This window comes from Otolemur garnettii, unplaced genomic scaffold, assembly GCF_000181295.1.
Source record: "Otolemur garnettii isolate 467f Iridium unplaced genomic scaffold, OtoGar3 scaffold00027, whole genome shotgun sequence".
In the NCBI taxonomy this organism is placed as follows: domain Eukaryota; kingdom Metazoa; phylum Chordata; class Mammalia; order Primates; family Galagidae; genus Otolemur; species Otolemur garnettii.
The window spans coordinates 16,745,757-16,769,327 of record NW_003852422.1 but is presented as its reverse complement, the minus strand read 5'-3'; the positions used below and the strand labels follow the sequence as shown (position 1 = coordinate 16,769,327).

The following is a 23,571-nucleotide window of genomic DNA, read 5'->3' as shown; positions in this document are numbered from 1 at the left end:
TGCTAATGGGAGAATAACATAATATAAATAGCAGATGCTGGTGATAAAGGCACGTCATGGACTTTTTTTTTTGTGGCTCTGCAGTGATTTATACATGTAACTTTTCCTTCTAGTGACTTCCACTGAATATTTATACTACCAAAAGGTAAGAGAATATAGGTCTTGAGCAAATGTTTTTCTCAGAAACTCTTTTAGCTTAACTATTTTTATGAAGCACTATCCATGCTCATGTAGTTGCCCCCTGCCTCCCAGGGTATCTAAGACCCAAGGTTGGGACACCCAAGGGACTGGGTGTGGATGACAAGGGCAGAGTGCAAGGAGGAAGTGAGTCTCAGCTAGAGATTCTGACTTGACCAAGGAGGTGTTAAAATGCAGATACACTAGTTGTTCCAAACAACAAAATCTGTAGTAGCCAAATGTGTATTTTTCAGCAGCTTCACAGAATATGCCTAAGACGTAAAGTTTCAATGCCCTTTTGTTTTTTTTTTTAGCTTGCTTAGGTCCAACATAAGAATGCATTTGACTATAATCTGTACTCTAACTCATTGCTCTCTTGTGTTTGAAAAATCGTAATGTATTTAAGATCAAGTGGCTTGTCAGCATTGGTGACAAGTGATGCATTTCTCTTGAGGACTGGAATACATGTACATATTCTTTCAAAAATCTTCAGTAGTCATCTATTTAAGGCAATTTTCTGGGTAGAAGAAATATTTGAAGCCTATTTGGGTTTGTTATTGAGGTGTAGGCTGGCCATGAAATTACAGGGTTCAGTGCCTCATTGAAGAGTAGATTGTAGGTGAAGTGTGTGTGTAACTATGATTGGTATTTTCATAACTTTTTTGTACTCAGAGAAGTAGTACTTACCCTCTGTAGAAAATGTAGAAAAAAATAAAAACCATAAATGAGAAAATAGACATAATTCATAAATTTATTTATATAGAAAGGATGATTATTAACTTTTTAGCTATGTTTTTCCTCAATTACTTTCATGTTTTTGAGTTAGTCATATTTTTGGATGCTGCATATTCCTTAATATTATACCATGATTAATTTCTCTCATTTTAAACTATTGAAAATCTGATTTTTAATGGTTTATAATATTCTATCATGTGATTGTACCATAATTTAATAACTTCTCTACTGGGCTAGAAGGTTGCCTCTAATGTTTTCTTATAATATATGATGCTATGATGAGTATCTTTTGCAGATAAATATTTACCTGCATCTCTGATTTCTTTGGGATTGATCCTTAAAAATAAATTGGATGAACCCCAGGGCATCCCCTCTTGGAATGCTTTGGATAATTCTGCTGTGTCGGCTTTCTAGAAAACACGTACTACTTTGTTTTTCTAGTAGTAGAGTATTAAAATCTCTCTCTCTAGAAAGTGTTAACTTTTTTCAAACTTTGACAGTTTTTTAGATTAAAATCTTCAGTTTTGAATTTAAATTATATCTCCCATTTGACCCTGCAATGACCCTACTAGGCATCTACCCAGAGGAAAAAAATCATTTTATCATAAGGACATTTGCATTAGACTATTTATTGCAGCCCAATTTACGATCGCCAAAATGTGGAAACAACCCAAATGCCCACCAACCCAGGAATGAATTAATCAATTGTGGTATATGTATACCATGGACTACTGTTTCGCCATTAAAAAGATGGAGACTTTACATCTTTTGTATTAACCTGGGTAGAGGTGGAATGCATTCTGCTTAGTAAAGTATCACAAGAATGGAGAAGCAAGAATCCAGTGCCCTCAATTCTAATATGAAGCCAATAGATGATCTAATATTATACCCATATAAGAGAAAAGCTCAAATCAATTCAAGGTAGGGGGTGAGAGAACAAGGGAGCGAGGAGAGGGGAGGAGTGTGGGGGATAGGTGTGCTCCAACTTAACGGGCACAATGCTGGGGTGTATGGCACACCTGTTGGGGGCAGGACACAATTGTAAGAGGGGCTTTAGGTCACAAATACAAACCAAGTAACCTAACTCGTTGTACCCTCCATTAACCTGCAACAATAAAACAAGAAACTCCAGTTTTCAGTATTACCGTGTGTATTCATGACGTTTTATTTCTTCGCTCACACTTTCTGGGTTTTTTTTTTTCCTTCTCGTGTCATAGATGTTTTTTTGTGTGTTATTTCTTTGTTGAGGAAAGAAGACAGTAATTGTCGGAGTGGAAAGAATGAGGAACCCAGCAACAGAACAAGTTGTCATTTAACAAAATAGGTTTTGTAATGAAACTTTCTCTGGGTTAGCTAAAGAGGTGTCAGGTAGTCGAGATAAATTTGATCCGTGGTGCTGCGCGATCTGCCGTGTTCATTAGCCTTCCACCCTTTGCTAATAGAGAGCAGAGGCTTTTACAGGCTACCCTGGGGAAGAATTACTGCCTGCTTCAGGGATGGTCAGGATACTCCCACGGGGGTGTGGTTGAAAAACGAAGAACTTTCTCATTGTTCTTCTGACACCAGTGTCTTGGTGTCACCGCCTTTATATATAGCTGGTAGACAGGACAGTGTCATTGTAACCTGACTGCAGTCTGAATGTCATCTGCCTTGATATGTTGTCCATCAGAGGCAGCTCCTGTCTCCCTTCCTCCTCATCGCCCTGCCCTCTTCTCATATGTGGATATCAGTGAAAACTATTCTGATAAAAATGTGTAAAAGGTGTAGAAGTACAGAGACCACTCAGTGTGTCAGAAGGAGAGCGTTACCCTGCCAGTGTCGAGTCAGGACTGACTGTCCTTGTTCAGTGTGTCCATGAAGGCTGAACTACAGGGTAGAGTTGGTCACCCTGTTCTTTGAAGTCCATCTTTGGATGAGAGTTTAATTCTTTAGCTTTGATCCTCACCACCTGTCTGTTTAGACCTCTCTTGTTCCTTGGTGCAGAAGTCTTCCAGCCGGTCTATGTGTCTGCTGTTTTATCTCCTGTGATGAATCTGATCATGAATCTTCTGTCTGGTGATGGTGATGACAAAACATTCCCCTGCTGACTATATGCCAAGCACTATTGTAACTTTAATCTTCCCAATAGTCGCCTTATAAGGGAAGTACTGATGTTATCCCCATTACATAGTCAGTGAAACTGAGTCCCAGAGAGGCTATGTGAGTTTCCCAAAGTTGAGTTGCAAACAGTGGGTGCAGGATTTGAGCACGGCGGGAATGACTGGCTGCTGCTGCTTCCTGAATCCTACACTGCAACAATGCAGCTGTGCTTGATGTTTTGAATGCTCAAACTCTCAGCCCCTGTCTATCCCTGGACCTTCACCTGTGATCTGGCTGCCGGGAAAATCCTCGCCTTGTTCATGGCTCTTGCATCCCAGCCTCATGTGTGGCTTCAGAAGACTTTCTGGCTGGACTGTCCAGATGGGCCAGTGCACAGCAGTTACCTGGGACAATCAGTGAATACAGATTCCCAGATCCTAACCCAGAGATTCTGATCTAGCAGGTCTGGGGTGGGGCCAGGCCCCTAGATTTCAGGTGACTCTGGTGTGGGAGAGGTCAGGGACTGCTGCTGCTCTTGGGTTTAATTTCTCCACTCCATTCGCATGGGCGGGGACAGTCAAGTGTCTCTTCTTTCTGTGGCTGTTTCCTTGCTTGGCATATAGTAGGCACTCAATAAATAGGAGGCTGTTTGAATCCCAGTCTGAGGGGAAGAATGTCCTTAGCAGCTTGACTAAGTAGAAAAAACCAAAGCTTTGCAGAGTAATTTCCTTTCTAATCTGCAGAGTGCTGAGCTTCTTAGAGAGGCACATTATCAGTGCTAACCCTGAGTTCTACCGAACAGCCCCTGGAAGAGGAAGTTGCCAACAGGGAGTTTGGGGGATCTGTTGTGAATAAGGGTCCCCCCAGTTTGATCACCTCTACTGAGATCCCTGGGGGATTCCATGCGGTGTGAGTAATAAAGGAACACTTAGCATGCAGTAGTTGGCCAGCGCCCAGTGTGTACTGGGAGGAATCAGTGTCAAGTCTGTAACCATAGCAGAAGCAGGGCATCAACAGGAGCAACAGAGAGCCTCAAGTGTCTCCTGAGAGAGGAGGAAGAGAAGAGGAACGGTCCTGGCTGTCATTGGGGGCACTGGCACCGTGTGTTTGGCACTGTGCTGGGCACTCCTATTAGTACATAATGTTCTCTGATCCTTGCCTGTGACCCTCTGAGTTAGGCATTGTCATTCCCATTTTATTCATGAGCAGGCTGAAGTTAAGAGTAATTAAGCACCAGCAGAAAGAGACTGGGAACCTGAGCACGATTTGGGCAACTGTTTCCCTTCCATAAAGCTTACACCCTACTATCCTTTAACCAGCCCAGGACCTTGGCCTTTGACTGAATTCCCTTCCGTGGTCTCTTGGTCAGCCTTCCGTTGGCTTGAGTATAGGTTCGTACCCACCTGGATGCACACTGAACATGTTAGGTGCTCTGACGTGACTTCCTAGTCACACAGCTGGAAGACACATTGTCCCACACTGAAACCCCACACACAACTGCCTGTGTCCCTTACTGTGAGCTATTCGAGGGGCAGAGACGACCATTGGAAGAATGTGGGTGTTCTATTAAAGTGAATGCCTAGCTCTTTATTGTGGTTACATAATCAAGCCGGTAATCACAATAGCTGAGGGACATAAAAACAAGAGCTGGGAGCAGAGTTTATGGTGTTTCTCATAACCTGGGACTGTGTGTGTGCGTGTACCCTCACAGCATGCTGGGAGCCTGTTCTTGAGGTCACACTGATGATGAGGCCTTGAGGGGTTTTTTGTTTATTTTTTTGAGACAGTCTCACTATGTCGCCCCTGGTGGAGTGCCATGGCGTCACAGCTTACAGCAACCTTAAACTCTTGGGCTTAAGCGATTCTCTTGCCTCAGCTTCCTGAGTAGCTGGGACTATAGGTGCCCACCACAATGCCTGGCTATTTTTTTTGCTGTAGTTGTCATTGTTTAGCAGGGCTGGGCTGGGTTTGAACCCGCCAGCCTCCCTATACGTGGCCAGCACCCTACTCACTGAGCTACGGGCCTGAGCCTTTTGTTTTTATTTTTTAAAACAACAGCTTGGTGGCTGAAAACAGAAATTTTAATTTATTTAGTCTCTAAAAAAGACTGTTTTCCAGAACCGTTGAGAACAGTGGTTCTCTGAGTGTGGTTCCTGATCAGGAGTCTTAGCATCACTGGGAGCTTGTCAGTAATGCAGATTTCTAGGTCTCCACCCCGGACCAGATTCAGCTTCTGGCTTGGGGCCCGGCAAACCTGTGTTTGAACCACCTCCCTCACCCCCAGGGTGATACAGATATGCTGAAGTCTGAGCATCACTCGCCTGGTTTTACCTGATTCACTTCCCTGGCCCATGAGCTCCCATTTAGGAAGCTCTCAGGCTGGGTGTTAGCTCTTGCTTCACCTTTCTGAACCTGAGGGTGTCCATGTAAGGAATAATGGGTGCATCTGGCTAGATATTTATTCTTTAACCAAATAAAGATTTATAGCTTATGGATAAGAGGGAAAGATTGACTCATATCTTCTTCTGAACTAGAATATTAAAAATATGTACCCATTGTGGGATATAACAGAACAAATTCTTTTGCTTTTTTTGGTATGTGGTATAGCCTCTATTAAGATGCAATTTGTGGGTAACAAATACCGTATCATACACTAATAGTATATTTCACTGACCTTTTTTGGGGGGGGAGGGCGGGATATTGACTACAGTCTTGTTACCACCAAACTTTTAATTGTATCATAGTTTTCTCTTAAAGAATTTCATGGCATATTTTTTGAGATATCAAATAGAAATTAATATGGTCCTAGCATTTTAAGATAGTCGCTGCAATGTTTGGAAATATCTTAGAAGTTGCCAAATAAGAGTTAATAGTCATGGTATAGCTAATGAAGGATAATTCTCAAATTGCATAAATTAACATGATAGATTGATAGAAATAACTGGCTCTGGATAACTAGATAAGGGGGAATTGGAGGATTGAATATATGAGAGCCCTTTATATGGTTTTCAGGATTGCATGTATAAAAAAGAAGGAATTCTCCTGACCCAAATCCTTACAAAGTGATAGTTTGACTAGATTTGAGCTACTCCCAGTTAACAATGCTGCTTTCTCAGCTTTAAGACAATTTTTTTTCTTTTCTTTTCTTTTTGCAGTTTTTGGCTGGGGCCAGGCATGAACCCATCACACCTGGTATATGGGGCTGGCACCCTACTTATTGAGCCACAGGTGCCACCCAAGTAATATTTTTGATACACATCTTGCTAAAAGTTTTCAGATTCCCAGTAAAATAATTATTGCAAATAGTGTGGCGTGTGCAAGAAATTCTGGGACTTGTAGTTAGGAAACTTGAATTTAGACTTTACTCAAATTTATAACTTCAAGTCAATCTTTCTTGACCTTCTAGCTTTTAGTTTTTTTTTTTTTTTTTGGTTTTTGTTTTTTTAAACCTATAGGTGTTGTTAAAAGCTGTTTTACCTCCACTAATTCCCTACACACTGGAAATAAGAATATGAATAAGATATAAGCTAAATTTTCTAGCTAGATTTTCCTAGTCTAAACAAATTCTATATGCCTTTTAGTGTTTATTGTGATCTTTTAGTAGCTGTGTTTAAAAACAAAAACTATGAAATTAATTATTTTGAATTGCAGGGAAAATTAACTTTAAAGGTAGAATGTGTGTTTCATTTTCTTGTTTATTCAAAAGCACATTAAAAAATGATTGGTTCTGGTTGATAGAATCTTTTCCCAGAGTATAATGATTTAGTAGGCATGTTAAAAATGTTATTGCTTATTTTGTGGAAATAATATAAGCTGGGACTTTAACTGATAACATGCATTTTCATTCAGGTTCAACTACTTTGTTCTAAATTAAAAGTACAGTCCTGTTAAATCTAAAATATTTTCTTGCAGTGATCCGTATGTGAAACTTTCGTTGTACGTAGCAGATGAGAATAGAGAACTCGCTTTGGTGCAGACAAAGACCATTAAAAAGGTGGGTGTCCATCCTTAATTAAATTCCATTTAAATTGTCATGTAATCCAAGAATGTACAGTCATGGCCTGCATAACGCCACATCTATGATGGTGGGCCTGTAAGATGATAAGGGAGCTGTCCTATATTGGTGTACCATTTTTATCTTTTATGCTGTTCTTTACCTTTTCTGTGTTGAGACACATTCAAATACACAAATACCATCGTGTTACAATGGCCTACAGCATTCAGGACAGTAACACTGATGTGCGGGTTTGTACCCTAGGATCAATAAACCAAATGTACCTAGTAGGCTGTGTCATCTAGGTTTTTGTAAGTACACTGTATGATGTTCCCGTGATGATAGAATTGCCTAATGACACATTTCTCGGAACATACTCCATCATCAGCACAAGACAGTATTTGGCTTTCCAGAAGTTTATATTTTAAGGTTAAGATGGCAGTATTTTATTTTAGGCATCCTTCAGTATTAAATCTATAAGGTCCTCATACATACACCAAACCTTTTCAATATTACCTCAAGAGATCAATTCTGGTTTTTAGTTAAATGATTATAGAAACGGTATTCTCAAAGTAAGTCTTGTGACAAGTAGTTATTTTTTTCCTGCAAAGCATACAGCCGAACAAGGATTTATTCTAGTTGGCTTGTTATTTTCAGAAAGAAACTTAACACATCAGCTGCCACATGAGTTGTATTTAAGTTTCTTGTGAAGCATATATAACTCACACATCTCTTGACTTATCTTGACCTAATAAAACACCATGGCCCTAAGGAAGAACATTTTTTTTTTCTAGTGCAGGAGTCAGTGTGTTAAAGTAATTTAAAATACATTAATGAAATGGAGTGGTTTGTGGAATCTGTAGACACAAAGAAATAATTTAACTTGAAGCAGTTATTACCAATGGAAGGGAAATGCTGGGTTAGCTACATGTAAACATAAATTATATTAACAGTAAAGCTATATGCGTGCATATATATTTTATTTTCATGTTTCATGTACATGTTTCAATAAAGATTGGTGCCCATAATTATAGTTTAACTTGTCTGTCTCCATGTGTTTGTGTACCTATGTAAAATATATGCAGATATTTACCCCATATTTGGGAACTTGACTGCAGATGTATGTTTTCTATCAAAAACATAGCTTTATTCTGGGCTTTAGTAGTATTTATGGATTATTGGGATTTTTTTTCCCCCTTCACCTTCCTTTGAGGGGGACAGTTAGATAGTTTAACACATTGTGAAACAGTTTCTGGACAGCATGATTGCTTTAAAAAAATTCTAACCCTCCTGTTGCCATTCAGACATCTCAGATCCATGGCCAGGTCGTTTTGTGTAAGGAATCGTAGCTGCAATGTGTCCTCCACCTGGCATTGGGACTGGCACTAAAAATCCGTTTTGCAAACGGGAGCCCGTGTTGTGATTAGTAGGGAGGATGCCTGTGTAGGACGGAGGCCATTGTTCTCTGTGTTAGGCACTGTCGCCGGCTCAGGCTCAGTCACAAGGCGAGTGGGGGCCACCTCGCAGCCTTGCAACGGAGGCAGCAGCCAGGAGACTTCATTGCTGCTGGATGCGGAGCTGAGGACCAAAGCCTGCCGTTGGGGCTATTGCAATATGTTTCCCTCCTAGGGGAGGGCCTCCTGCTCCCTGCCTTCCACAGCACAGCTGCCCTGCTTCTGGTTAGTATTGTCTGTGCTGCCCTCACGCCCTCGTCCTTGTGACTGGTTCTTCATTTGTTTCGTGCTCTGGTGGTGTCGTTTGCTTCCCTGGCCTGTCATTCCCTGTGTGCATGTCCACAAAGCTGCCCTCCAGGACTGTGGCAGCCCGGGGTGGCCAGGCCTACTGGGGGAGGGGGGCTTCTCTTCAGCTCCCCTGCGTGTTGCCATCCCCGGCTCCATTCATAGTGAAAAGTATGAAACCCCATTATTTAGGATTGGATTCACTGTGGAGTTGTGGGTGGAGAAAGTGCTGATTTTTTAAAATGCCGATTCAGTGTTAGATGAGTTCTTTCTGTGTGTATTTTTATGGTATTGTATTGTATTGCTTTTATTTAAAAAGAAAAAAAAAAAAACTTCTCCCTGAATTGGTATGTTAAAGGAAACAGATTGATAAAGGCACATATCATTTTGACTATAAAATGTCTGTAAATGTTGGTGAGGTGGTGGTTTTCCAGTTTTGGTTTTCAGCATGTAATTTTTAAGAGCTGTGTTTAAAAGTATTAGGCATGTGCAAATGCACAAACAGATTTTCATGGAATGGGCCTCATCTTAGTTTTGAAGGATATTTGGCAGCCCAGCTTTGTCCATTCTGATGACAGAAATATCCTTGCCGTATTCTTGTGAGATGTATATTGGGAGGGAGGGAGGGATGGATAGAGAGGAAGATTGAAGGATAAAGTTGGCAAATATTTTTTAACCTGGTTATTTAGAAAAAAAAAATTCTCTTTTGGCTTATAACTGGCAGGCATATTTTCTGGTTTTTAAATCTGGTGATTAATACTGTTCTCCATAAAATGTTCTTCAGATTTCAACATTTATATAAATAATCAACACTTTAAGCCTTCTCTTACCTACTCCATTGCTCTCCAAAACACATTAGTAGCAGGTACAGGGGGAAGTTAACAAACTCATTTCCTTTTTGGTAGAGTTAATCATATCAATGCTAATTTCTTGAAGGAAATTTTTATATTTTCTTGAGGATGGCTCATTGTATGGCCCCGATGTTTTTTCTTCTGATGATAGCCTGCAATTTCTGGTTTTTTATCTATGAGTCATCTGTTTCATAAATAGATTCCTTCCCCTCAGTTCAGTGTATAGAATATTCTCAAATAATTGACTAAATGCTTCTTTTATTACCACTTTGAAAATTGCTTAGCTGTTTTTTGTCAAGAAAAAAATGCTTAAGCAAATATATAGACTGCATTGTATTAGTAACTGTTAATGTTTCAAAGACTATGAAAGATATTACAAGATAATTTCTCTTTCAGACGCTGAACCCTAAATGGAATGAAGAATTCTACTTTAGAGTAAGTGTTTCAGTTTGGGGGGGTAATAATTTTTATTGATGTCCAGACTGAGATATTATTACAACAGATTTACATTGAGGGAAAGCTGTTAGATTTTTAACAAGAAATTCCTTTTAGGATGAAACATGGTTAGGTGGCCTCTTACTGTGTCCTAAATTCTGAAAGACTATGAGTAGTAGTCACAAAATCTGGACTTATTTCATTTGGAGGTATTTTGGGGAAATAAAAACACAGTTATCCAAATAACATATTTAGTCTCTTCAACTCAGACTTTTCTTTAAAAAGTAAAACAAAGTATAATTTAAAATAATAGTGTTATTCTATGAGACATGGGTTATGAATGATTTTAGAGGGAGAAAAAAACACTAGCAGCAACATGATTATTAAGAAGCATAAAAATTGCCAACTGTGAACCAGTTAGAAAGGAAAATTTTGTAATTCACGTATTTAGTTTGTATATGTTGTCTATAATATCAGATTACTTCTGGAATCTAAATGTGGCTGACTTAGATAAAATTTCCTCAACCTTTTTATATTTAATATTTATAAGAGCTTTATGTAGAAATGACTGAACTCTGTGAATTAGCAAAGACTTCTGATTAGTGAGCTTTTGTAGTTTTTGCTGTTGTTTGTTTTTGAGACAGTCTCACTTTGTCACCCTTGGTAGAGGGCCACAGCGTCGTAATTCACCGCAACCTCAAACTTTTGGGTTGAAGTGATCCTCTTGCTTCAGCCTCCCAAGTAGCTGGGACTACAGGTGCCACCAATATGACTGGCTATTTTTAAAGGATGAGGGTCTCAGTCTTGCTCAGGCTGGTCTCAAACTCCTGAGCTCAGTTGATCCATCTGCCTTGTCCTCCCAGAGTGCTAGGATTACAGGGATGAGCCACCACACCTGGCCTCTTTGGCTGTGTTTTGTTACTGAAATTTGAGAAATAGTAAATTTGCTCAGCTATTTCAGTGAAAGAAAGGGTTTTTTCTTCAAAATGAAGATACTCTAGTTATGTGGCTGTGATATTTAAAACTGCTTACCTCCAAATAAGATCTTCCGATTACTGTAGAATCCCAGAGAATAATATTGCCATGAGACTTACTGATCCTGATTTTTTTTCTTTCGATCACAATGGTATTTGTGTGTGTGTGTGTTTCAGGCTTGGATTACTATGTACAGAATCTTTTCTGTTATGTTCAGAGCTGAAATATGGCACTGATAGTTTAATACTTGCTAAGATCCTATGTACAGCCTCCATCAGATGTATTTTAAATTATTCTGTGAAGGACTGGAAAGCTAATGGGGGCTGATGGTGCTGTGGCCCTCAGTTGCCCCTCAAACGTACTTTCCACTTACAAAAGTCTGAATTATTTAGTCTGCTTTCAGTTGAACATTTTGGTCACAATTATGTAAATTTTAGTATATCCAAAACTTTGTCCAATTAATCTTGGCTGTAGAAACATGTAAATTCTGTTTTCGTTGTTTTTTTTTTTTAAACACCTTTGTTTTTATTCATCTTACAATGATTGCCTACTATTGCCAGCTCCCACCTGTAGCCTGCAGATGCATGGGTTAGCAACACAGCTCTTCACAGAGCTTTTAAAGAGACAGCAAACTCACCATCCATCTGTTTGTACTACCATTAGACTATGGGCAGACCAAAGGGCTAGAAGTACAAGTTGAGGTCTCAGAAATATTTCATTCTACTCTCCGTCATAAAGCAGCCAAGGCCTAATAACAGGAGACCTGGGTCACATCTCTGTCTTTACCATTAACAGCCTTTGTGAACCTGGAAGAGCCACCAGAGCACTCTGAATCTCCTTATCTCTCATATAGAATGGAGAAGTCTTTACTTGTTAGGGTTGTTTCTGGAATTTATGTGCGATCATATAAATGAGAACACACAGCACCCCGTCACACACCTGGTTGGTATTCACTAAGTGATCCCTAAGTGTGGATGATGACATGGACCACTTTGGTGAGGTTGTGGTACAGTGGAAGAAAGAAGCAAAAAGATATTAAAAGTCTAGTAGGTCTGACATTGGTCCCATGTTGTTGGAGGTAGGGATATCCTTTATTTCCAAGTCTGTCTAATCACTCACAGCCTAAACTTTGGAGACAGTTAGGCCAGACCTGGTGCAGGTCCTGGCTGCTCTACACACTAGCAATGTGCTCTTGGGCAAGTTGCTTCACCCTCAGAGTCTTGGCATCTCACTTGTAAAATTAGAGTGATAGTTGTATGGCACAGGATTGCTAAGAGGAGTAAATGTGATTTTGTATTTATCCATATTTTATAAGGTGAGAGTGCCTAAAAAAATAAGCACACAGTTGTTGTGACTAGCTGCTATTACTATTTTCTAAATTTTTATGATTACTGCTATTAGTAGGCCTAAGAATTTTTCGTAGCCATAAACCTTTGTGAGGATGTGACCTTGGTCTACCAGCATGAGGTTGCCTTTTGAAAGGGAGGTTAGGAACTCTTTAAAGCTATTTAGAATTATCTTTTCTTTTCTTGTTTTGATATGTCTGTATTATTGGTATCTTGTTTTGATATGTCTAAATTATGAGCCTTTTCTTGTTTTTGGTATGTCTAAATTATGGGTAGAATAATATAGAAATCAGTAAACAAAAATTTGATTTAGTAAATGCAGAATTTCCCAAAGAGCATGTGAATTGTTACATGTCATACAATTTAGTTGGTTGCATTATTAAGCAGTATTTTATTCTTTCTGTCCCGTATTTCATTGTTAGAATGACTGCTGTTTAAAAATACTATTTGTGTCTTTTATAGGTAAACCCATCTAATCACAGACTCCTTTTTGAAGTATTTGACGAAAACAGATTGGTAAGCGGGTCCCTGTTTTTGAATTCTGCTTTGTTTTATAATAAACTGGATTTTTGGACCAGTATCTTTATAGCTCTGTATTTACGTATGCCCAAAGTCAAGACTATCTTTTCCTATTCATCATTCTAACAAATACTTTTGTGCTGCTAGGATAAGAAATATATTTGTATATGTGTGTCTTTCTATTGCAGTTACTATTCGTGAGAGTCACTGGTGATGTCTCAGCCTGTATGCTTTTGCTGTAGTGTTGCGAATGTAGGGTGTAGGCAAATCTATAAAGAGGCCATTGGGCATGTAAATAAACCTTGCAGGGTTTTCAAATGTAAGGCAGACTCTAATGCTGAAAAGCATTCAATAGCAATCCATGGTGATTCTTTCTAGGAAAATAAATATCTAATTAATGATTTAGAGCAAAAAATTAATCTACATTTAAGCTGTAGTTGAAAAGTGCTACTTTCTCAAGACATATCCTTAGAAAGTACCTTGAGAGAACCAAAGATATGTCTGAACTATATACCAGATATAAATTAACATTTAATTAATGCACATTGATATATATGTATCTGTAGGGTGAAATACATAACTGATATAACTAAGATTTTTACTTATTCATTTACTTATGCACGTATGTATTTAGAGTGAGTTTCACCCACTTACCTAGGCTAGAGTGCCTTGGCATCAGACTAGCTCCAACAACTTCAAACTTTTGAGTTCCTATGATCCTCCTACCTCAGCCTCCCGAGTAGCTGAGGTCAGGCACCTATCACAATGCCTGGCTAATTTTTTTTTTTTATTTTTAGTAGAGGTGGTACTTCCCCTTGCTCTGGCTGGTCTCCAACGCCTGAGCTCAAGTGATCCTCCCCCCTTGGCCTCCCAGACTGCTAGCATTCTTCACAGATGTGAGCCACCTCACCTGGCCTAAGATTTCATTTTAGAAATGGAATTTTAAAAGCAAATTTGGCTTAAAGCATTTTGCTTTCTTAAGTAACTAGAATGTATATGTTAGGTACCTATAAGCCAACTGTCCCAACCATGAAAATGAACATTATCATGTCAAGTCCTTAAGTTACTCTGAGAAGTGGTATTATAACTCATTGTAGTCAGTAATACTCAAATTTACCTTGGCTAAAACTTAGATTGGTTAAAAAGGACTGTTCTTATAAACCGTTCTTTTTACAGAATTTACTTGAAATTTTTTATTTTTTAATAGTGTGATGTTAATAAAACACTAATGTAACTCCCTGTTCTTGTAAGAGGTCTAGAGCTTTTTACATAATTTAAACATATCAGTCAGTGGAAGCACGAGGGTCCAGCCTGTTGGTCTCCTCTAAGTCTCAGTCCGATGGTGATGAACAGCCAGGCCTGTTATCCTTATTGAAGAATTTGGGAATATATTTAATCTCTTAGCTTGGTATTATTCTTCAAAATAGAAAACTAACAGATGCTAGCCTACCATCCTAATATCTTTTCTATTAAACATATGGGCTCTTCATGGCTATGCATTGAACCCCACATTTTGACCCTTGGGTGATAATTAGTAGTACAGAATAACTAAATAAATCACTTTCATTGTGTGCATGAAGTTACTTTCTTGTTAAATTGTGAATGGGAGATTTAAATTGTGAATTTAAATTTAAATTGTGAATGCGGAGGGTGGAGTTCTTGCTCCTCTCTCTCTTAATCCAGCAGGGCCTGTGTGTATTAGGCAGGATTCAGTAGTACAGCATTATCCCCAATCATCATTCTTTGATGTATTCAGTATGTTAACTCTTATTTGAGATGAAGAAAGGGTCAAATTTGAGAAATTGCCTCTTGTTCAGTGTGATTTATTTCATTATTTCTCTTCTACTAAGAGAAATTCAATGTTAAAAAATTATTTCCCATTTCCATATTTGAAATAGTGACTGTAGTTGAGATGATCTTGTCATGGGGCCAAAACTATGCTTTGTACATTTCAAAACCACAAAGGGCCTTGAATGCAAAACTTTTAAGAAATCTCGTGTAAACACACACTTTATCTGAAAGATAGTGTTTTATAGTATTAATACCTAGCTTTGTCCCGGGGCCATCTGTAGTGTTGTTGTTACTGTGTAAAAAATGCTGGCAGTGGTGTTTTTTCTTTGCTGGCTATTAATCCAGCAAGGAGGTTTTTAGCATTAAATAAGCTAGCTTCCCTGTTTCTCTTAGAGGTCATTTTTGGCACTGAAAACACATGCTTTTAGAAAACAGGTTGGGATGTATGTAAACACAGGGTTAATCCTCCACACCCTTGATTCCAGAGCTGTTGACAAAGTCATGGTTTGCAGATTTTTAAATAAATTTTTTGTCACTCTTTGCAGCTTGGTATTCTCCCCTCTAACTTATTTTTTCAAGCCCCTCCCAAACAAACCTCTTTTTAAAATAACTGATGTTTCTGAATCAGAGAAAATAGTAGGTTTAAAACACACAGACTATTTCCAAGTTAAATACAAATCCGTTGACAGTTTTTTGAACGTGTGGTTTTATTTCTTAGGTCCTTTTTGGCACTTTGCAAACATAGCAAGATCCCATGTTTGTATCCCAACAGTGGAAGCATTACCGACTTCTCAGGAAAAACAGTCCCCTCCAGGCAGCATTGTTTCTGTATGGCATTTAAGTTAAATTTTTACAAAACCACACGCACACTCTTTTCAATTTTGGAGGGGTGGGTGGAATACGGGGTTGTTTTCTCTCCTACCTGGCATATGAGAGACAGTGTTTTTTCCAGCCAGTTTCCTTTTCTCTGGTACTTTGTCTCTCCCAATCCCATGTGAGTTTTACACACAGGAAAAATGTTGTAGTAGCAAGAGGCACACTAGACTGCCAACTGGCTGCTCAGTAAGTTGTGCCCCTGGTGCCTCCATGTAGCTATTTTGTTACTTGTAGATCATAGTCTAATTATTTAGCATTAAAGGGATACTTATTCTGGGGGGTGTGTAATCGTATTTATAGGACATTTTATTAGTTTGCATTCCCTCATGGTAGTGTAGCGGTATCATAAATAACAGAAACATAGCATCCCAGCTTGTGAAAGGGTTTTACCCGGCAGCCAGGCGGTATTTTACTTGTCATTATTTGGTGTGGCGGGGAAATGCCATGTGTGCTTGTGTTTAATGCCAGGTCCCTTCCACTGGTTAAAGAGAGAGTGAGTCCCAGCGCTCTGCTGAGTTGGGAAAGAAATGTCCTGTGAATGTGATGCGGTTTAGATTTATAGCGGCATGGCTTGCAGTGTGTTTGCTGCCGCAGTCAGCTGTGAGAGGTCCCCGCTGGGGCCACTCCTCCTGATGGAAAAGCAGCAGCTGGGAAGGTGCTGTTTCAGGCTCTTGCTGTCTTTAAAAAAAAAAAAAAGAACGAAAGAAATGAGAGCGAGAGGGGGTAAAACTCCACTAAGTCCACAAGCTGGCATTGGAGGGGGAGAGTGCAGTCATGTGGTTCTGGCCACCCTACCCTCTGTCACAGTGCGGATGAGAGCTTTATGCTCTTATCCAATCATGCCTGGAATGCCGCTTGCCACTTGGGTTATTTCTGCTATCTGTCGCTCTTGGTGCCGCAGTGCTAACGGTTTGGCAGATGGGACACTTTTTCTTGGAGTTTGTGCCTTTGGTTTTTGACTTCTGGCAGTGCCGGGCTTGTTGTCGCCGCTCGCTCTCACCCTTCCGGCCCCCCTGGTCACCATGGCCCATCGGCTTCGGTTTCATTTTGGCTCTGGTCGCAGCAACACAGCCCCCGAATCAGAGATCCTAGACCAGGAGAGAGAAGACGACTTTTTCATGGCATTCCACACCCTACCGCGGAGGAGCAGCCCGCACCCCTTTGCTCAGAACGGAGGGGAGGACGGCGGCGGCCTGCAAGGAGGCGTGGGCGCACTCAAGCGCAGCTCGTCCATGTTCATCCCGCAGCTCCTGAGCAGCTTCGACGCCCGCCCCACCCGCAGCTCCTCCGTGCAGATCTCCCTGCAGCGCAAAGCCTCAGACGGGGCCACGGACGGGTGTGGGCCCCCCGAGGGCGCGGACAACGTGCCTCCGTGTGCCGAGGCCGACCCCAGGGACCAGGCCACCGCCACAGTCAGAGCCGCGCCGCAGAGTGGCCCGCGGGAGCCGTCGCCCAGGGACACCCCCGGGAGCTCTCCTCCCCGGGCAGCCTGCGACCCCGGGCTCCAGGCCAATGGCACGTGCGGCCGCCGCGTGCGGGGCCCGGGCCCACGGGACGGCGCCGAGGAGGCCAGGCCGGGGCTGCGCGTTCAGCACCGCGCCTCCAGCGCCGACGTGCGCCAGGTGAGGCTGCTGCCCTTCGGCCCCGACGGGCAGGCCGGCCCGGTTGCGCCCGAGCCCCGGCGCTGGTCCCTGCAGCACGTTCCAGATGCTTCTGGAAGCTCCGGGAAGCGCTGCTTTGTCTTCCAGCTGCAGCAGCCCCAACAGGGCGCTCCGGGGCTGGGCAGTGACTTCAACTTTGGCTTCACTGGCACGAAGGGCGATAGGTTGGTGAGGTATCCCCGCATTCGGCTTGAGAGGAGCACCTCATACCCGACCCAGCCCCGAACTGAGCGAGGGAGCCCCACGGAAGACCTAGGACCCCCTGAGACGCTGCCTCGGGCCGCCAGGGTGGTCCCCGAAATCCGCAGGACGAATTCCGTGGAGAGAACTCCGCAGGGTCAAGGCTGCACGTTTAAGATCAGGCAAGATCAAAACGTGGGCCAGCAGCATTTCAGAATTCTGGTAACTCGGGGGCCGGAGGAAGCTCCCCAGAAACCCGAGGATGAGAACGCCAACAGCCCCGCTTCCACGGGAGCCAACGCCCCGGTAAGTTGGCGTGTGTTTACCTTGTGAGAAAGGACTGACTTCAACCCAGGAAGCTTAGGCTGCAGCTTGATTAAAACAAGCTTCACCTGGTGTTCTGGGAGTTTCCCTGCTTCAGGCCTGTAGAGTTTAATGTTTGGTCGCGTTATGGGACGATTTGTGGTCCGGTTTTTGGTAGAAGTCCACGAAACTAGTTAGCAGTTCAGAAAATGTCTTTTGTTTAGGTTCTTAAAGTCAAGAGCTTTGTTTATTTGGGAAATCCAAGCAAAACACACCTCCTCCCTTTTTTTTTATGTCCCTCTGAATAAAAGAATTTAAAAAATGTATTGCTTTAATGTGCCAGAAACCAAGTCAGTGCCACAGCATGTTGATGTTGGAAATGCATTAAAAAGCTGCTTGCAAATAACAGCCTGTGGCAGCACTTTCCTTTAAAAATAATCAGTTCTGATAAAGGTGAGGATATTGCAAAGGATTTGAATTTAGTTTCTTAATAATTAAAACACTTGTATGTAAAGTTTGATTCATTCTTCCTGAGCCTTTTGCTGTAAGGGGGCCGGGGCCAGTCCTCATTATGTAATTTGCCTTTGTTTTTTGTTCCATTAAGTGATACTGAACAAGAGTAGTTGTCACTTGTGGGACAGTAAGGTATGTGTCTTTGAAACAGATTGGCTTATGAAGCAAGGCTGTGGGGACTGTTAGTGGTCAGATGGTGTGGTGTGGGGTGCAATTTAACACTGCCCACTTGAGTGTCTAAGCCAGGGATGCTGTATATAGACTAGAAAGTGTCCTGTCTCCAGCTGTGGAAATAGACGCCTTAGCACAGATTCTGGCTTTTGCTGCTCCTGTATTCTTGATCACTTTCTTTCAGTGGAATGGAGTACAGAAAGACAGCTGCAGGCTCCACCATGCATATGATGACTCTGCAGCTTTCATAGTTTAGAGTGGGATGAAAATTTAATCAGTTAGGTTTTGTGTGTGTGTGTGTTTTTACAAGTAATCACTAGCCATCGAGTGCTTTCTTAAAGAGCGAGTACTTTATATTTTGCATTGGATTTTTTTTCCCCCTGAATTTCATGTGATTACCAGTTTAAGGAGATGATAATGAAATATCTATGGGACCTTTTGCTTAGATTCATTTGCGAATGGTGACTTTGAAAGTGAGTGGCTGAGTACTACTATAGAATTGTATTTTTATTGCTTTGCATTTACAAATATTGGGCAACATTCAAATAAACTTTTTCATTGCTCTGTCATTGGCTTTCACCATTTTGAAGGTATTAGGTGCCAAATGCAAATATAATTTTCAAACTCGCTTATGAAGAAATGGCTAAGTGCTTTGTTTTGGTCTGAACCCATACCAGTTCTACAGTGGTACATTGTACATTTTCTGTACATTTTCATATAGTTTTGCTACTATCATCGTATTTAACCCTGCTCTAAGAAATTACCATCATGACCATTATAAGCTTTTGTTTGGCAGCACGGTTTCATGCTGAACTAGAACTGCCTCCCACAGAAGGATTGACAAAGATGGATTTCCTAAAGTTTTGATGAAACTATTCAGTTATATTACCAGAAGTTAAAGTCATTTTGCAATTCAGATGTAGAGGGGAAAATGGATTTATATAATCAAAATGTCCTTCGGTTTGAAGTTTCTGATGTAATTAGCAAGCAAATAGCATATACTAAAAATGACTGGCACCTTACAAGGTCTGTTGTAACTTGCAAGGACTATGTAGTAGAAAACAAATTTCTACAAATTTAGAAATATAAATTCTGCCGCAAAGACCTTCTCTTGGCAAGTAAGTTCCAGCTAGTGAATAGTAGTTTGCATTTTCATATGTATGTATTTTTATACACATACATAAATTAGTACAGGGTTAGTAGGCAGGTTTTCTTTTAAGCAAAAGCTTTTTTTTTTTCCTTTAAAAAAACAAAACTAAAACGGGTCGGTAACAAAACCGTCTGCTCCATTCAGCGACTTTGTATGCGTTTCATATGGACAGGGTGTTAAGTGTAGGCAGCAGCTGCCGTGGCCTTATTTATCTTGAAGGAAAACATTCACTTAGGCAGCTACAGTTTGGCTGCCACCAAGTTTTTTTGGCGTTTCAAATATCTGCTGCTTTGGCCAGAAGGGCTTTGGATATTTTTTAAGTTTACGTGAAGAATTTGCACAGTCGATTACACTTTGGTGTTTGAACATTACAGAAAATCTTCCTTGATTTGGGACTACCACGCAGGATTCCTGCGACAGATGTGCTCGTATTTCATTAGCTATGCCTGAGACCTTACTACAAGGTTAAGCTGTTGAGTACTTTTATCTGTGCCTCCTAAACATCTTGCCGTGACTAAATCTAAAAGGTAACGCGACTCCAAAAAATGTTAAACAGCTAAATTCTTAGAAAAAATACAGGGGAAGCCCTGAGGATTGACGGCAGATTTCCTACCTGGTCTGTCAGCATCAATAAAGGAGAATTAGTTCTTATAATCAGTTAAGAACGTATTTTAGAAATCTTAGAACTTACCTGTGTCTTTATTAGTAATTTAAAATGAGCCATTTTCTTAAATTAGTTTTTGGGTTATTTGGTTTGGTTGAGCATCTTCATTGCATTAGAGTTACTCAGAGGAAGTTGGGCCAGCATTTATGTACCAGCATTTGTGCCCCCCCCCCCTTTGAACACCATTTCGTGCATATTCACTGGTGTACTCTGTGTTGTACAAGGTTGAGGAGCCAGTTTTCTAATCCCATTAATGTAATGAAGCATTTAAGGTCTACTGTGTGTATAACATGACACTAGCTGCTTGGAAAGTTTCAGGGACCATCTCGATTTTCTTGCTGACACAGAGTTTGTAAAGTAAACAGAGGGAGGAGAGCCCACAGGGAACAAAAACAAGAATTCTAACACCTACTACTAAAGGGAAAAGAATATTCTTTGCCTTCCACCCCCAGCTCTGTGAACTTTTTCCTGTGTTCTATCAGTGGATATATACTTCACAGAAGTAGTGTAGTAACCTTTTATGTAAAAAAAAAAAAAATTAGTTTATTGAACAATAGGATATTCAAATTATAGTGATTTGGAGAAATTTTTATTCACTTGTACAGAAAATATTTTTAATATAGAGAAAATTTTGCTCAGTATTTGTTGCTGTCTCTTCTTTACCCTTAAAAAAAAACCCTCTGTGAATATCAAACATGTTAACTACCCCTTTGTTTGAAAACAAAGCATAGTAATAGATAAGAAAAGCAAGAAGTATTTTTTCATGGATTTAGATTCTGATTGTAATCAATAAATTTTTTTTTCTCTTGGTTGTAGTAGTGATCTCTCTTACTATGGTCACATGTGAGTATAACCTAATGTTATATGACTTAAAATTTCAGTTACTTACAAAGATCTTTTAAAAAGTTTGTATAGGTGGTGCACAGGGTGGACGCCTGTATGTGTTTGTAAACAGTTGACAGTTCACATGTCTGTGGCATTTCACAATTTGAAGAATGCTTCCCTTTATGTCCTAGTGTGGCGGCATCATCTCCCTTGACCTTCCTAAGTATTGTTTGAAATACCATCATTTCAGCGGTTGAGGTGTGAACGTATATGATGTTGTCATTAACATGTGTTAACTTCACGCATATACATGGTATCATGAGACTATGTATATATAATAAATATCTTTGTGCAGTTAAAAAACTGTTAAACCACAAAGCAGTTTAATGCTTTTATGATGAGACATTTTTGCTGATAGTTTGGAGATGGTAACTCCATTTGTTGCTTTGAAGCACTGGCGTAAGAGATGGAAGGCAACTTTCAGGACCTGAAGAGCCAGCCATTGCACTTTATTGGCTTTGAATCCTGGGGTAGTTAGACACCCTCTCTAAGCCTCTTCCCTCATCAGTAAAAATGAGGATAAAAATGTCCAGCACAAATGTTCATGGGTAGGTTTAAATGAGGCAACATCCATGGACATACCCTCTTTGTGAACCAATGTCTATGATGTATGTCTCTCCCCTGGAGGTTAATTAGGTTAGCTGAAGGGTCATTTTTTGATCAGCATGGCATTTAACACAAGGACCACGTGCGTTTTATGCTATACCTTGAAATGTTTGCTTTAATAGCTTTCTGCTGTCATCACATTTTCCCATTTGTCCCTAACATCAAATAGAGTATTTGAAAAGAATTATTTGTGGGTTAGATGTTGTAGAAAAAGACCTTTAATTATATTTACTGTGTTGTTTGTTGAAACCTTAAAACATTTGGCTGGCATTTTTGACATGTTATATTTTTTACCATGTCATTTTGCTATAACGTTTTATAGTGGTTAAATTTACTTGTATTCCATATAAACTGAGGCTTTTGAGAAGCAATATTGTGTTATCTGTACAAATTTTTCACATTGTGTGATTTAAAAATCAGATATTTTGGAATATGTGTTATGTTAGACACTGCCTTTTAAAGGGTTTTAAAAATGTTGCAGCTGCTTCTCTTGGCTAAGCCTGGAGGCAGAGTTCTTAGTCATCGAAATAAATCTCCAAATTTATATATATTAATAAGAAATTTTCTATCTCTACATGAAAGTTCACAGTATCAGAAAAAAATTATTCCATGAAAAAATTATCTTAAGGTGTAATAAAGGTTGGATATTTCTATATAGTTGATGGTTTCTGTATACTCAATGAGTATTTCTATGTAGTTGAGGCTAATCTAAATGGTAATACTACTTTTGCAACTTGTAATTATCAAGCAAATTTTTAAATTAAAATAATGAACTACATATCATTACAGTTGAGATATATTAGTTATCCTAAATACAGTTACCTTTCTGATTCTTAATTATACTACCAAGACATTTGAAATAATTGGGAAAGGCGAGAAACTCATAGTGTTTAAAATGTTTGCATGTGTGGATACCAGAATTTATGTCTAAATTTCTTCTGTAAACACCAAAAGAAGCTTGGGAAACCCAGTGCAGAATTAGTTTATTATCCCGTCTGTAGTTTTCTGGTTTCCTTAATTCACACCAAGCAGCACAATAGTTCGTATCTTGCATGAGAGAGGGCACCAAAACAGTCCACCTGCTGTGTATGCCCTGCTCTGAATTAAAAAAATTTTAAAGGCCAAAAGGAGAGTTGAAAATATTGGTAAAAGTAGGTATTCAAAATGGCTGTGCAATTCTGGGCAACTGGAGATTATTGAAAAAATTTTTATAAATCTTTACTCAGTATACATATGAACGTGTAATGTTCTCACTGGAGTTAGTTCCCTTATTGGATCTCTAGATTACTCTGCTGTCGCTTGGGCAAGCTAGGATACAGAGCAGGATGAGTGAGTGTGTAAGGGAGACAGGTGGCCTGACGTGAGTAGGCCTGAACCTAAGGCCCCCATGTCCTGCCGCCTGGTTCTGTGCTCTGTCCTGAACGGACACCCTCCTGGTCTCTAGGCATCACCACATTTTGACAGGAAGTTGAGTTTTCAGGATGGAGGATAGAGTAGATTGAATTTCAAGAAGGCTTCTTTTTATACCCTGATCATTTTAGAACCACTGAGTGTCCTGACGACTGTTGTGTCAAGTACTTAAATCTCCTTGTGAAGGAAAGGGTCATGAAATGAAAGTACTCTACCCTAAATTGAGTTGGTAGGAGGGGCCCTGCTTTCTCAGGCTTGACCACCCGGTCCTACACTTTGATATTCAATTCTTTGATGTGCCTGCCCAACCTACCTACAAACCCTACACTTTGCTGTGTTATTTTAATGTTAAACATAATGCCATGTACTAGTCAGTAAGCTGAACAGATTTCTTCCCGGTAGCAAGAGGCGGGAATTTCTCCATGCAAGTCTGCCTTTCAACAGGTTCCTAGAGTTTACACACCCTTCTCTTGTGGCTTAATTTTTACAGCTTACAGTGAGTCAAGTGGCT

At 40.2% G+C, this 23,571-nt stretch overlaps 1 protein-coding gene across 1 annotated transcript in view; it reads left to right on the top strand.

Moving 5' to 3' along the window:
• Positions 1–23,571, top strand: part of NEDD4L (neural precursor cell expressed, developmentally down-regulated 4-like, E3 ubiquitin protein ligase) — a 339,833-nt gene that overhangs the window by 181,814 nt on the left and 134,448 nt on the right. Inside the window, exons 3-5 of the mRNA XM_023512363.1 lie at positions 6,904–6,985; positions 9,972–10,010; positions 12,794–12,847. Coding sequence (XP_023368131.1) covers positions 6,904–6,985; positions 9,972–10,010; positions 12,794–12,847 — 175 coding nt within the window. The remainder of the gene's footprint in view (positions 1–6,903; positions 6,986–9,971; positions 10,011–12,793; positions 12,848–23,571) is intronic.